This window comes from Rattus norvegicus, chromosome 9 (genome assembly GCF_036323735.1).
Source record: "Rattus norvegicus strain BN/NHsdMcwi chromosome 9, GRCr8, whole genome shotgun sequence".
NCBI lineage: Eukaryota > Metazoa > Chordata > Mammalia > Rodentia > Muridae > Rattus > Rattus norvegicus.
The window spans coordinates 21668213-21683716 of NC_086027.1; the positions used below are offsets into that span (position 1 = coordinate 21668213).

At 48.8% G+C, this 15504-nt stretch overlaps 1 protein-coding gene across 7 annotated transcripts in view; it reads left to right on the forward strand.

The window, feature by feature from the left end:
- Bicral (BICRA like chromatin remodeling complex associated protein) overlaps positions 1–14773 on the forward strand; it is an 85100-nt gene extending 70327 nt beyond the window's left edge. For 6 of the 7 annotated variants that reach the window (XM_039083177.2, XM_008766846.4, XM_039083178.2 and 3 more), the window contains 7 exons: positions 998–1115; positions 2594–2694; positions 4655–4713; positions 5751–5896; positions 6909–7003; positions 7689–7791; positions 11103–14773. In XM_039083177.2, the coding sequence (XP_038939105.1) occupies positions 998–1115; positions 2594–2694; positions 4655–4713; positions 5751–5896; positions 6909–7003; positions 7689–7791; positions 11103–11884 (1404 nt within the window). In that variant the 3' untranslated portion in view covers positions 11885–14773. The remainder of the gene's footprint in view (positions 1–997; positions 1116–2593; positions 2695–4654; positions 4714–5750; positions 5897–6908; positions 7004–7688; positions 7792–11102) is intronic. The other variant, NM_001106888.1, reaches the window with a different exon arrangement.
- The last annotated feature ends 731 nt before the right edge of the window (positions 14774–15504 follow it).

Genomic DNA, 15504 nt, shown 5'->3' on the forward strand with positions numbered 1-15504 from the left:
ACTCTGTAGCCCAGGCTGGACTGCAAAATTTCTAGGAGGATCTCTAGTATCTCAGGCTGGTCTTGAGCTGGCTGAGTAGCTGATGACCTTGAACTTATGATCCTCCTGTTTCTCCCAAGGGCTAAAATCAGTGTGCCATTTTCTAGGGTTTATGCACTGCTGGAGTCAGAACCCAGGGTTCTAATAAGGCAAGCGCTCTTATTAACTGATCCGTATCACTGGTCTGTCACAATATTTGTCTTAATCAGTGTTTTATTGCTGTGAAGAGACATGATCATAGCAATGCAGAAGCGCGGAATCGGGACTGAGATTCAGTCCACTGACATCATGGTGGGGAAGTTTGGTGCCATGCAGCAGGCCTGGTGCACCTACAGGCAGTGGGAAGAGACAGAAATTTTAGGCAGGGAATGGGCTTTTTGGAACCTCCAAGCCTACCTCCGTGACACATGTCCAACAAGGCCCCATCTGAGAAGTTATTTCTCTACTGGTGGAATGAGCCAATTCGAGCCAGATTGGATTATATGAAATGCAGGTTTATTGGGAAGCTGGTCCCAAGGACCAAGGTGGTGGGGGGCAGAGGGGGGATCACCATGGGAAGAAGGGGGTGGGGAAGAGAGAAAGAAGGGTTTGCACACAAAGAGAGAAGACAGCAAGAAGGCTAGGAAATCAAAGGTCTGGATTCTTTCTCAGGGAGGAAAAGCCCAGCCCCTGGAGGGAAGTCTGCTTTGATATGTAAAATATGCACCTCAGGCCTTGTCCCAGGTCTGAAATCAAATACTCGTGCTCTCCATGGTGACCAAGTGGACCTTTAGGGGTCCGTTCTCATTCAGACCACCATAGTCTTTAAACGAATCAGAGCCAGAGGGCTTGTTGTCGGTCCTACACAGTGCATACACAAGGGCAAATCACTCATATACGTGAAATAAATCTTTTAAAAAGTAATCTATTAGGACTTAAAACAATACATTAACATCCTTCTTGGTTCTTTGTTCTACAGGCTCCGAAGAAGTGTTTGAACCAGACCGCCCCCATTCCCACCCCCATTCCCACGTCCAAGACCACAGACAGCCTGCGGCAACCACAGATCCCTGGGCTCTTGAGCACAGCACTGCCAGGTGAGGAGCCTGCTGCAGATAACCCTGCAGTCTGCCCGTCTTCCCACGCTGGAGCACACTCTGCCCACGCTGGAGCACGCTCTGCCCACCTCCGTTTTCAGTGGTTCTGTTTGAATCTTGCCTAATCACTGAGTTCTCCCTGATAACTCCTTTCCTCTGTTCCCTTCCCACCCAGAGAATAGAGTGTGGCCCTGTGGCTGCAGGGTACCATTAGTTATGACAGTAAGTTACATAGAGAAATGTGCCTCTGAGGAGGGATGAGTCCTGGCTATGCAAGGCACACAGCTTTGTGACTATCCCCACGTGTGCGTGCATGCGTGCGTGTGTGTGTTTGTAGGCTGTATCCTGTCTTAAGGCCCTTACCACCTGCTGGACTCCATCCATACTGAGTACAAGCAGCCTTTTGACTAGGATGAGTGTAGCGACTGACTGTTCTTACCAGCTCGACACATGGTTAAATAAAAGGCTCTAGAGCTCCCTTCCAGCAGGTGTATTTTTGGGCTCCCATTTGAGGTTTAATAATTAAGACCCAGAACATCTGTACAGGATAAGTCTGTTGGCCTGTTTGCTGGGGCAGTCTCTTAGCCAGCCCCTAACTTAATCTGGCTTTGTGCCTCTCCACCTTGCCTGCCTCCCTGCCCTGTTCCACTCTGCTTCTGTCCTGCCTGCTTCTCTTCCTCCTTTGTCAACCCAGTCATTCAGCCCCAGACTCAGCCTTCTGATCTAGTCTTAAAAAAACCACACTCCTGATCCATCCAGTCTGAACCAGTCAGCAGCCAGATGGCCTTCTCTGTCCACGCCCTTTGCCTGTCTGGGCTGCGTGACCTTTATCCCTGCTGCTTGCTTTTTCAAGTGGTGGTAGTCTCCAGGAATCATCTTTTAGGCTGGTGAGGAAGAACTGTCCTCTACATATAGAAAACAGTTACTGAGCCATAAAAATGACAATACCAAGTTTCCTGCCATCACTGGACTCTGCCCGCACAGCCTTGAGCAAGTGAAAACACTGAGACACACCTACCCTGCCATTTGATACAAAGTGTGGTGCCTGGGTGGGTTATGACATGACAGATACAGGCTGACGTGTATCTGTCAGAGGGAGACGAAGTTCTGTCACTACCTGGGATTAAGTTGGTTCTATTACCCAGCCAGAGTTTAATAGTGCCTACCTCTGCCTCCACAGCCGAGAGACCGGTGTCCCCCACTCCCGTCCTCCCAACAGGTATTCATCCAGAAATTCTCTCAGACTGGTTGTGGTGATCTAGCCCTTTCATCTCTGCACTCTGGAGGCAGAAGCAGGACAGGTCTCTGTAAATTCAAAGTCAGCCTGGTCTGCTCAGCAAGTTCCAGGCCAGATGGGGGTAAAAGTGAGACCTCGTATCAAAAAAAAAAAAAAAAAAAAAAGGAAAGAAGAAAAAAAAGAACTGCCTTTCGGAACACATGCTGGATCTGACTTCCGTCTTCTGTGTTCATTCTAACAGGACAGGATTGTGGAAGCAAAATTATGCCAGCACCCTTGGGGACCACACAGCCACAGCAGGAAAACTCAGTTGGATCTTCCCCGAGCCAGACAGCCGTGCAGGTAGGAAACTGTTTGCAGGCGCCATTCCTGACTGGTAGGCAGAGTGTGCGGTCTCAGGAGGCTTGGTGGTTGGTATCGAGCACAGTGCACACCACCAGTCTGCCTCCAAGCACTTGTCACAGTGTGGATGCTGAAGACCTTCCCCGGGCCAGGCCTGGTCACGTCCTTTCCAGGATGTATCTCTCACAGCTGTTCCTGATGTGTTTATGGTGCCTTGTGAACCCATCATAGATTACGATGTAGAGCACTTGCCTAGTATGGGCAAGGCCCTGGGTTTAATGCCTAGCCATGCACACCAGTACCCTACATATATTAAATGGACATATGGATGGATGGATAGATGGATGGACAGATGGATAGATGGATGTGCTTGCTTGATTATGAGTTGTTCTAGCTAGTTTTCTCAATTTGGCACAGCTTAGAGTCATCTGAGACAGAAGCCTTGAGGAATTGCCTAGAGATGAGGTTTCCTCTCTGTAAAGTGAGCATGTCTGTAAGAAACTCTCTTTAACTGTCATAGTCGACAGAGGGTCCATCCCACTATGAGTGCCACCATTTTCTGGGCAGGTAAACCTGGGCTGTTTAAGAAAGCTAAGTCTGAGCCTGCGACTGAAGAAGAGACCAGCAAGGAGTGTCTCTTCACGGCCTCTGCTAGTTTCTTCCCTGACTTCCTCCACCTATGGGCCTTAACCTGAGACTGTAAGCCAAAGAAATGCTTTTCTCCCCAAACTTGCTTTTGATCAGAAGTCTTACCACAGCAGCAGAAAGGAAACAACAGACCTATAGCTCAGTGGGAAAGCACTTGCCGAGACTCTACACCCTTGGGATTGAGTCCCAAGAGTGCAGGACACACACACACACACACACAGAGAGAGAGAGAGAGAGAGAGAGAGAGAGAGAGAGAGAGAGAGAGAGAGAACAGTAGCCAGCATGTGCTAGCCACTTAAAACACTGCACTCTTAAGGCTGCAGATTATAGAGCTTTGAAAGCAAAATCCTGGACGAAAGCAATTAAGGAAGGAAGGTTCGGTCCGGCTCCCTGTTGCAGAGGGTGGTCTCTGGCAGGGACATGCTGATGGCCGCAGTGGGAAGCAGCTGGCCGGGTTGTGTCTTCAGCCAGGAAACTGAAAGTGGCAGTGCCCACTTACCTCCTTGTTCACTCCATGGGAAGATGCCACCTGTAGTCGGTGGCTCTCCGCTCACTCACAAGGTGTAATCAGTAATTAACCCTTACCTGGTGAGCACATGTCCCAGGGTTCGATCCCTGGCACTCCACAAAGGAAAATCAAAACAGTTGCCATGGCAGAGGGGTTCCTGTCCCACAAACCGGGACCAACCTGACTTATATGAGCTCCAGGACAGCCAGGGGTCACAGCAAGGCAAGGCTAACTCAAAAACAAACAAGTGTGCCTGTTCATGGTGATAGGGGAGGGTTGGGGTTTTGTTTGTTTTTATATAAGGACCAGTCATGAATGCACGAAAGAAGCCATTTCTGTAGCTGTTGGACCCAACTTTGTACTGTGTAAAATCTCAAGGCATTCCAGACTGCTAGTCTTAAAAAGGCAGGAAAGCCGCCTCGTGTTTACCTCTCTAAGACCTTAGTTTCTTACCCTAAATTTGTTGATCAATAGCTTAATAAAAGTTGCTAGCTGGGCAGTGGTGGCACACATCTTTAGTCCCCGCACTGGGGATGCAGAGGCAGGCAGATCTCTGAGTTCCAGGACAGCCAGGGCTACACAGAGAAGCCCTGTCTTTGAAAACAAAAACTAAAGTTGCTGCCCGGCTGTCGGTAGCCATACCTGGTTCTCTGTGTTACTAGGAAGTGGGTGTGCTTGCTGGTCTCTGTCTTTAGCAGGATGCATTTTGAAGTCTTTGTTGACAGATAATGGGAAACACTTGGAGGACAGTAACCTTTCCCTGTAAGTATATTTTGTGATTATTTTTTCCTGTGTTTTCGTTAGGTGGACAGTCATTCAGGACAGAAGAGGCCTGCTGCCAAACAGCTGACTAAAGGAGCTTTGTGAGTTGTTTCCATTCCTTTTTCCTCAGAGTACCTCAGGGCTGTGTTCACTAAACACTACACACCTCACTCACAGTGCTTGAGTTTCTCCTCCTTTTAAAAATGTACTTCAAATGACAGACCAGCCAGGGCTACAATTTTTTTTTCTTTTTAAGGAATTTGAGAGCTGGGCAATGGCTTAGTTGGCAAATTCGGACCAGAGTTCAGTCTCTGACGTATGGAAAACAAGCCATGCACAGCAGCCAGCCAGCTCCTCTAATCCCAGGCTGGGAGGCGAGCATAGGTGGGTCCCTGGGAATCTCGGCTGGCCGAGCCTGTTAGCCAGGTCCAGGCCACTTAGAACCTGTTTCAAAAAACAAGGCAGTGATCGGGTCCTCACGAGATGGCCCAGCAAGTGATAGCCAGAGGTGGCTCAGATTGTGCAGCCCACAGGGTAGAAGGACAGAGCCGACTCCTGCAGGCTGCTCTCTGGCCTCTACGTGTGCGGGCTGTGGGGCTTAACACATGCTCGCACAGGAAAAGAGGCGGGGGTACTGATTCACTTTCAACACCTTTTCCTATAGTTTGCTTTCACCAGGACCCGTAGATGAGATAAAGTACACTCTTCCTTTATTCTTTTTTTTTTTTTTTTTTTTTTTTTTTTTTTTTTTTTTTGGTTCTTTTTTTCGGAGCTGGGGACCGAACCCAGGGCCTTGCGCTTCCTAGGTAAGCGCTCTACCACTGAGCTAAATCCCCAGCCCCATCTTCCTTTATTCTTGAAGTGAGTCCCTGTCTTTAGAGGCAGAGGCTCTCTGGAGAGACGGTTTGTATGTAAATTAGTGGTGTTGGCCTGAGAGTTGCTAGCCAGTGGTCAGCCATTGCGTGGTCTCTCACACACTGAGACCTGGTGGAAAAACTACTGGTTTTGAGGTCAGGGTCATAGCTCAACAACATACAGAATAAAAACGTACTACAGAAACGGCACCGTTGATAAATATCTTGACCTATGAGTTTCCTAACGTGGCCTTAGCTGAACACTCACTGTTTCCCTCTTAAAGCATCCTCCAGCAGTTACAGAGGGACCAAGCCCATGCTGTGACACCCGACAAAAGCCAGTTCCGATCACTGACTGACACCGTGCAGAGACTGCTCTCCTACCACGTGTGCCAAGGCTCCATGCCCACGGAGGAAGACCTGAGCAAAGGTGAGCAGCACAGTCCGGAAACACAGTGCGGCACCCTGCCTGGGACGAGTCTGCCCATCACAGGCATGGCTTGTCTTCTGTTACTCAATACCCCAGCCCGAGGGTAAGGTGCGACTTGTTCCTAACAGTCCCAGAACGGCATCTCCAAAGGCAGTGCCTTGCTCGCACAGGGGCAGCAGTGACTGGGAGGCACAGTTGAGGCTGCTGACTATATAGGTCGTGTGGCATTGTACCAGGGACTTTGCAGTGCAAATGACCTCCACCTTAGCTGTTGCACAGGTTAGCAGCTCCCTGAGGTCCCCAGCAAGTCTGAATGTCTGAGGACCAACAGTTTTGGGAAACCAACAAGAAAGTTAAGAACCACGGAGAACCCCGCCCACCCCAGTCCCTTTACCTGTTTGTTCTGTGAATAAGTCCAGTAGTAGGGACTTGGTGCTACCCTGCTTTCCCCCCATCTGCCAAGCTCTCCATGATGTCATCTTCCTCCACTGTCATGGTCTTGATCCTCCCAGGACCTCTGATTTCCTGACACACTGGGGCTTCCTAGGAGGGCTGGTGAGTGGCCTCCAGACTCAACAGCAAATATTTGGAAGATTCTAGGAAGAGTGGATGGGGAGTTGTAACTTTTCCTGAGAGGTCATGACGTGCCAGGTGTCGTGGCCTGGTTTGTGTGTTCTCAGCCCAGTCTTCACCGTTTCCACTCTTCCTGTCACTGCTTCCGCGAAGGGACAGAGGCTTCGGGAACTAGCCCATCAGCCAGAGGGTAGAGCCCATTGCTCTTTCTTCCCGGCCCCCCTATAGCAGCTTCAACAGTTAGAGTGCGTTCCCTTACTACATGCCGAGCAGGAACCCCAGGCATCTGCAGGCGGCTTACGCAAGGTGCTAGTCCTCTCTAAGAAGGAAGCTTGCTGCACATTGGCTGGAGTGAGTCTGTATCAGTCTCGGGAACAGAGGGCCAGCCAGTCTATGGATGATTCTCCCTTACTGTTTTCTCCCTGCATTCTTTTTAAAGTGGACAGTGAATTTGAAGAAGTCGCCACTCAGCTCCTCAAAAGGACCCACGCTATGCTGAACAAATACAGATCCCTGCTCCTCGAAGACGCCATGGTAAACATGTGCTTCCCAGCATGGCTGCCTGCGCAGCTCAGCCAGCCCCAAGGCACTGAGAAGGAAAGGCCCAGGACTTCACACCCGGGGCACAGTTTATAAAGCAGAAATGTTTAAGGTTGAAGGAAAACTGCACACTTGGCCATCACTGTGAGGGACAGCAGTTAATGTCACTTACGGCCATTTCTGATACAGAATTTCTGAACCATCACAAGAGACTCCCTCACCAGGCATGGTGGCACACACTTGTAATCCCAGCCCTCAGGAGACAGAGGCAGATGGAGCTCTGTGAATCCAAGGCCAGCCTGGTTTGCATAGTAGTGAGTTTGAGGGTAGCCAAGATTACATAGTGAGACCCTGTCTCTAAAGATTAGCTCTGTTGTTTGAGAAGGGCTCCGCAAGCACAGCTGGGCATGGCTGCCCATACCCACAATCCCAGCAGTCAGGAAGCTGACGCACGTGATGGCCACAAGTCGAAGGCCAGCCTAGGCTCCATGAGACCCTTGTAAAACAACAGCAAATGTGATAATAGTATTCGGTGTGTAGAGCATCGGGTAGCAGGGGGCTTGAGAGCATGTGGACGCCATGCTCCCTCTCACTTACCCTGCTCCATTCCGTCCCCAAACCCAGAGCTTTGAATCACGCAGTCAGAGCTTCTGAAGTGACTGTCCCCTCTCCTTTTCAGAGGATCAACCCCTCTGCAGAGATGGTGATGATTGATAGGATGTTCAACCAGGAGGAAAGAGCTTCCCTGTCACGGGACAAGCGTCTGGCGCTCGTAGATCCTGGTAAGAATCATCAGGGTACAGGTAGGGTACAGGTAGGCTGTGACAGTTCCCCAGCAGAGTGGGAAGTTGTGTGAACCAACCTTTGGTGAGTCCAAAAGGTAGAAGGTGAATTCTGGGGACACACTTGAGTATATGTGAATATACCAAGAATGATTCTAGTCCACAAAATCCAAACTGGAATTTTCATTCAGTTAAGTGTCTGGTTTTCCCCCGTTAAACTTCAAATCCCGTCTTTCTAGTCTTTGAGAACTAAATTAAGCCAGAAGCTTCTCAGTACATAAGGAAAAGCCCTTGTTTGCAGGCCGCAGTTAGAAACATCAGGGAAGCAAGTCCCTGATTATGAGCCAAGTACTTTTCCCTTATCCCACCAGGGTCCCACCTCCTGCATACTTTCAATTTTCCCCACCCATAAGGTCTGGCTTTGGAGCCCAGGCTATCCTTGAACTCATGGCCTCCCAAGTGCTGGGATGAAAGTTGTGAGCGCTCAGCTCCAAGTCTGCCCTTTTAAATGCTTATTTTAAATCTTTTTCTATTTCAGTTCTTAAATGATATATTTATTGATTGGTTGCTTGGTTAATTTAATATATGTGAATACACTGTCACTGTCTTCACACACACCAGAAGAGAGCATCAGATCTCATTACAGATGGTCGTGAGCCACCACATGGTTACTGGGAATTGAACTCAGGACCTCTGAGCCATCTCTCCAGCCTGCAGAGGGAGCTTCCTCTCTCTGAGCCACCTCACAGGCCTGAGCTCTAACACGTGGGTGCTCCTGCCTCACTCACTTAGGTATATTGCCCAGGTTGATCTCATGGAATGTTAGGCCTCACGTGGATTTATTTATAAAAATGGTCTTAGGTGGGGCTGGAGAGATGGTTCAATGGTTAAGAGCACTGACTGCTTTCCCAGAGGTCCTGAGTTCAAATCCTAGCACCCACATGGTGGCTCACAACCATTTGTAATGGGATCCGATGCCCTCTTCTGGTGTGTCTGAAGACAGCTACAGTGTACTCATAAATAAAATAAATAAATGTAAAAAACAAATGGTTTTAGAAGTCACATGCTAATAGGATTTTACATTCTGAGTTTTTTTAAATAGCATCCTAGCATTTATACTTTTTTTTTAATTTAAAAAATGTATGGGTGAGAGAGAAAGATACAATGTCAGTATACATGTGTGTGTCAGAAGACAGCCTGTGGGAGTTGGCTCTCTCTTTCAAACTTGTGGGTCCTGGGGTTGGACTGCAGTCATCAGACTGGGTGGCAAGCTCCTTAAGACACTGGGTGTTTAAGGTAGGTGTGTGTGTGTGTGTGTGTGTGTGTGTGTGTGTGTGATAGATTTATGTGTGTTATAGGTTTATTTATATGCACACATATATTATAATAGATATACTTTTTGTCTGTGTGTGTTTGAATGCCACATATGGGGGTCCTCAGAGGCCAGAAGAGAGCTTTAGATTCCTGGAATTTGAGTTACATTCAGTTGTGTGAGCGCACTCGTTCTCACACGCGCTCTTGCCTCTCTCTGTCTCTCTCTCTGTCTCTCTCTCTGTCTCTCTCTCTGTCTCTCTCTCTCTCTCTCTCTCTCTCTCTCTCTCTCTCTCTCTCTCTCTCTCTCTCTCTCTCTCGGGTGCCGTGACCTCAGGTCTTCTGGTAGAACAGCAGGTGCTCCTTTGAGACACCAATGGAATCCCTACAGTTCTTATCTTGCTCAGTAACGTCTGAGTGCATTTGCTTCACACCTCAGGGGGCTCAGTGGGCTCCTCCCTACGGCTGCACTGCTGTGTTCCTTGGCTGTAGTCTCCTTCCTCCAACACCTTGTCTTTTTTTGTTCTGTTTGTTTGTTTGTTTTTGAGACACGGTTTCTCTGTCTTAGCTGTTCTGGAACTCACTACGTAGATCAGGCTGGCCTCAAACTCAGGTAGAAATCCACCTGCCTCTGCCTCCCAAGTGACATTAAAGGTGTGTGCTTAGCTTTTTTAACTTTTGTGTATAAGGTTGTTTTGCCTGTGTGTGGGTGTGTGTGTGTGTGTGTGTGTGTGTGTGTGTGTGTGGGTGGGTGTGGGTGTGTGGGTGTGTGTACCACGTACATGCTCACGGAGCCCAGAAGGGGGCATCAGATTCCTTGAATTGGAGTCACAAATGGTCATGAGCCACCCTGTGAATGCCGGGGACCACACTGCATCCTCTGCAAGGACAGCCAGTGCCCTGACAGCTGCGTGGCCTTTGTCCCCCAGTATTCTAGTCTGGGTTGTCATTTTGGTTGTTTGTTGAGATAACATTTCACTCTGAAGCTCAAGCTATGCCACAATTCATGATATTGAACTGGTATTGAACTCAAGGTAATCCACCTGCCTCAGTGCTGGCACACAGACAAGAGCCACCATGCCTAGCTGTTCTTCACTGACAGTTAAATGTAAAGATTCTGTTTAGACCTTGGCTAAGGCGTTTATAAATACACTGAGCAGTGCTAGGAATGGTAGCATGTGGACGGAATACTGGGTATGTACCAGGAATCTCACAGGCGGGCAATGTTAGAAGATCTGTTTCTATCCCTTTTCTGAGAAACTGAAATCTCTGTCTTTGGTAAAATAGCTTGTGATGACTGTGTCAGTTTGTCATGCCCTTCGTGAGAGCTGTGTAGCCAGTGTCAACCAGATGGGACTCCTCTCTTTACGTCTTAGCCTCTGTCCCAGTAGCTTGGGATTGGAGGTGTGATCGGTGCTCTGCGTCCTGTCTGGTTATCTAGATGTAACTGCTCCTTCCTTAACACTCCTCAGGCCTATCTCGATAGCTGCTGTGTTCTCTACCTCAACTCCTCACAAATGCTTCTTTTACCACCATTCTTTTATGCCCTGGCCCTGCTGTCCTTCCATGCAGATAACTGTGCCTTTTTGCCATTTGTTTTATGATCCTCACCTGTCTGTAAACAAAGGTCACTCAGAGACAGATTGTGTTAATCCCCTTCTGCCACAAAGCCCACTGCTCTCAGGAAGGAAGCAGCTTGCAGCCAGAACTTTTATTTTAAAGCAGTCAGTTCTCACACACTGGGGGCAGTAGGCTTGTAATAATTCACTTGGGAGAGTACCTCCTTTGCGTGCGGCTTCCTGTGGAGAAGCTGGCCCCAGAGCCTTGGGACTTGAAGACACTCCAATCATCTCTGTGTCTCTGTGGGCCGGGTCTCAGGTGGAGTGGGCGGGAAGAGGACAGGGGGTGGGGCTAGCCACTACTGTAGGACCGCCCTTAATCAAGAGACTGCCCAGCGCTAATCCTGTGACCGCTAAAGCTCTTTCTGATCTCATTTCCAGAGGGTTTTCAGGCCGATTTCTGTTGTTCCTTTAAACTTGACGAAGCTGCACCTGAGACACCGCTTGACAGGAGTGACCAGCATCGCAGCAAAACCAGCTCGCTCCATCAGGTGCCCAGGGCCCAAAGCAGAGACCGAGCCAAGCCAGGCGTGGCAGAAGCAACGAATCATGACCAGTTTCATCTAGTGCCTAACCACATAGTGGTCTCTGCAGAGGGAAACATTTCTAAAAAGTCAGAAGGCCACAGTAGAACACTGAAATTTGACAAAGGGGTCTTAGGCCAATACCGGGGTCCGCCTGAGGACAAGGGCGGCCGGAGGGACCCTGCCAAGGCCAGCGGGTGCTCTCCAGGCCCTGAAGGCCACCGCAAAACTTTGCCCAGGCCAGACCATGGCTCTGAGAGCAAGCTCCCGGGTATCCTGGCCAGCTCGCACATGGAGATGCCGTGCCTCGACTCCTTCCAGGACAAAGCCCTGAGGAATTCCCCAAAGAATGAGGTTTTACACACAGACATCATGAAAGGGTCGGGTGAACCCCAGCCAGATCTCCAGCTCACCAAGAGCCTAGAGAAAACCTTTAAGAACATCCTGGAACTCAAGAATGCGGGGCGGCCGCAGAACGACCCAGCGGCCAGCGGCGCGGTGGACCTGGACTTCCCCAGCTTTTCTCCAATGGCTTCGCAGGAAAACTGCCTGGAAAAGTTCATCCCGGACCACAGCGAAGGCGTTGTAGAAACGGACTCCATTTTAGAAGCAGCTGTAAATAGTATCCTAGAGTGTTAATAGCAGCCGTCCTCCCCCAGACCCTGCCCTGGACCAGTTACATTCTCTCCCAGCAAAGCAAATGGAAACGTCTCCTGTCCCCAGCCTGCTTGGTCCTCCGTCACAGGTTATCTTTCTAATCTCCACCCTGTTCTTTTGAAGAGCAATACATGTCTTCGTGGCTGCAGAGAGACCCTCAGTAAACCCCCCTCTCTAGAAAGCAGTCCGATAGGCCCTCCACATTTCAAGTGTCATGGAAGTTTTATGGCCATTGTTGGTTAATTTGTTTTGTGGTTTGTTTCTTAGCACTGTCACTCGAGACCACAGTACACTTGGCCCTGGGTAACATTTTGACAATCATAAGTCATTTCAAAAGAACAGACTTATTAAAGAAAAATCAAACAGGACTGATAGAAGCCACTTTTTTAAAGACTCTCTCACTGCAGCTCCAAAGTAGTGGTTTGCTTTTGTTCTGTTTTGGGGGAGAGGGTATTTGCGTAGGGAAGACCCCATGACTCTCCTCCATGCTCGGCCCTCTGAGCAGTGACAGCCAGTGCTCTGCCTGGAACCCCACAGGCCTGGCCTTAGACGCCAGTAGCACAGCGCAGAGCACCCTCAGACTGCCAGTGCTGTGTGACGCTGCTGAAGCAAAGCCTTTTGGGTTTGTTGTTTTTTTTTTTTTTTTAAGCATATTTATGTTGAATTCTGTCTGCCAATGTTCTGTTCTTAACCCCAGGTGTACGCCTTGAAATTCTCACGAGCTCAGTAGGGAACAATGGGAGCCAGTTCTAAGGCAGCAAGCTGGGGAGGCTGCTGGAGCCCCCAGGGTCTTGGTGCGTGCAGCTTAAAGAGTTTTGCGTTTTATAACCGGGTAAAGGCAACGTAACCTATGTTCTTTAGTGTTGCTGACTCCGTTCCATTTAGCCTCTGTGTCTCCTCTCCCTCAGCCCACAGCCAAGGATCAAAAGGCTTTCAACTTGAAAATCACGCTGTGCTCTCTCAGTTGACGCTTTTGAAGGGTTCGCTGGCCTCGTTTGTGAGAATAGTAGTCAGCAGTGTGTCATTTATTCCCAAACACAGTAAACCAAAGGTCACAACCAGCAGGCCACTAAAGGAAGGAACTGAGGCAGGAGACGGGCATGTCCTGGCCCCGCCTCGCCGTGGGTGCTCCTCGCTCACCCGTGGAGCCTTCCTCTTTTTTATTTATGTTCTTTGCGGGGAGCGTTCCCTGTTTTCCGCTCCTGTGGGCCTGTACCAGGCATGATGCTTCTGTTGCTACTGGCTCTCTTCCTGCCGTAGTAACAGGTCATGGTGCTGCTGTTTGCTGCCTCCCCACCACCTCCACCCCAGCCGTCAGCGGGGATCGGAGGTCGTTTTGGTTACTGTGAGGGCTCGTTCCCTCCGGCCATCCCTCTGGCTGTGTAAATGTACCCGTTGATTTCTGCTTCGTCATCCCCCAACGCAGTTGTCCCTTCGGTCATCATGTGGAGTGTTTCTTTTCCAGATTGGCCTGCAGTGGAAAGGAAGGCTTTTGATTTTGACTTTGATCTTTTTTTCAAATAACACAGCAGCAATCTAGGCATGTTGGCATACACCTGTAATCCCAGCAGTCAGGTGACTGAAGCAGGAGTCACAGGTTCAAGGCCAAACAAGAAAAAAAGCTGAGAAATAGCAGAGTGTGTGGACCCTTTCTACCCCTGTGTCCACTACATAGACAAACTCTGCGAGACAGACAGACAGCCTTTGAGAGCAATGTACCTTCTCCCACCCACAACCCAGCCAACCGAAACAGAAAACTCTGGGCTGTCTTAGAGTTGCCCTTTTCTTCCTTCTCTGTGCCAATATCCAAGTTGCTGACTTCCTTCCTGTATTGTAACACATTAGAAAGATGAGTTATGTGCCAGTTAGGACTCTGTCTGGGCTTCCCTGGGTTACCAGCCTGCCCTGCTCTCTCTGGCGTCACAGGCTCTTCTCATAGCCTCATGACCGCCTGCACACGGCTAGTGATGAATTACTTTAATTATTGCAAATCAGTGGAATTCTTAAGAAGTCTCGTGTATATTCCTTACCTCTTCCCTCCCGCTCCAGCCCCAGCTTTCTTTCCTGTCTGTCAAATCACAGGGCTTCTCATCCCTGACATTGGTCCCACACACCGAGAGCCTACCGTACCAAAATGAAACTTGTAAATTTTTGTGTCCTTGTATGTAAGTTTACTTTCTATGGAGGAAAGACTCTAGATAATGACAAATGAAGATTACAAAGTGTATTTTACTCCTGTGATCAGGTTACACCACATGGGTCATAACTCACTCACGAGCCCCCGCTGGTGAAGGGAAATGCTCTGCCTCAGTGGCCAACGGTTGGTGGTTCAGGGTCATTAGTCAGTTGAGTTTTAGAACGCGTGCTCAGTAACAAAAATCATTTTTCCTTCCCTTTGTTTTTAATCTGTTTGTTGTTGTGGAAAAGTATGAATTTGTTATTACGCATTGATTTTCTGTGTCCTTAAGTACTGCCTAAAGATGAAGCAAATTTTGAAGTGGCAATTACTATAAGGAAATCCTTTAGCTCTGGAGAATTTAGTGGGCTCTGTTAGATTGGGAGGCCTCACAGGCTGGCCGGCTCCGAGGACGGTCACTCACTGTCAGTGTGGTGTGGGCTTTATTTGCTTAAATACCTTCATTTGTATAGTATGTCTCACTTGAAATTGCTTTGTATACATTTTGTAAAAATATTTATAAAATGTTTTGTAAAAAAAAAGTATAAGAAATTGCAGTTTATTTTGTTATGTTGGATAAATACTGTTAAACCAGTCAGTACCTATATTGTTAATCCATGGTTAGGAAATGTTCAGTTGGAGATTACAGAATGAAACAACCATTGCAATACAGCCAAAGATTTGGGAAAATGTAACTGTGATTGTCTTCATTTTGCAACCAGGAACGGTTCCTGCAACCAGAATCGGGTAAGTGTCCAGTGGGCATAGTCAGAAACGGCCTTCACTGGGAAGACAGGATCCCAACCGGCCAGCCTCCCCACGGTCACAGGGTAGGCCGAGTTTGCTGAGTGAAATGTCTCTCGGACGTGTCAGGCCTCCCTCCCTGCTGGCACCTGGGTCCTTAGGGACAGTGGGAATCGTTCCGGACGGCATCATGGAGCCTGTGCGGGAAGGTTTGCATTTGTTTCAGTTTTTCAGTAGTTTCATTTGGTTTTCCAGGGACAAGGAAAAAGCTAAGGGGTAAAAGATTAATCTCATGTAACACTTCCTCTAGAATGGTCACCTTTCTCTTTGATCCCCATATTAACCAGATTGTAGTGAGCATGCGTAATGGAATCCTCTGTGTAATGTCAGCCCTAAGACGCCCCTCACGAATGGGATTAGACCCACTGGTTTCCCCCTCGGGGTTTAGAATTGACACTTGGGCCCCTTGGGGGATTAGTTGCCCTAATGGTGGCTGTAAGCAAAGGTCGGGCACTTCAGCCTCAGCAGCAGCCCAGGAGGCAGAGTGCTTACCTGCCACACTCGGAAGTCCTTTGATCCCATCCATAAACACCTAAGCAGGGATACTTGCTTGTGGCCATGACACTGAAGCCAAAGGCAAGAGAAGCAGGAGTTCGAGTTTATCCACGGCTGCACGCACAGC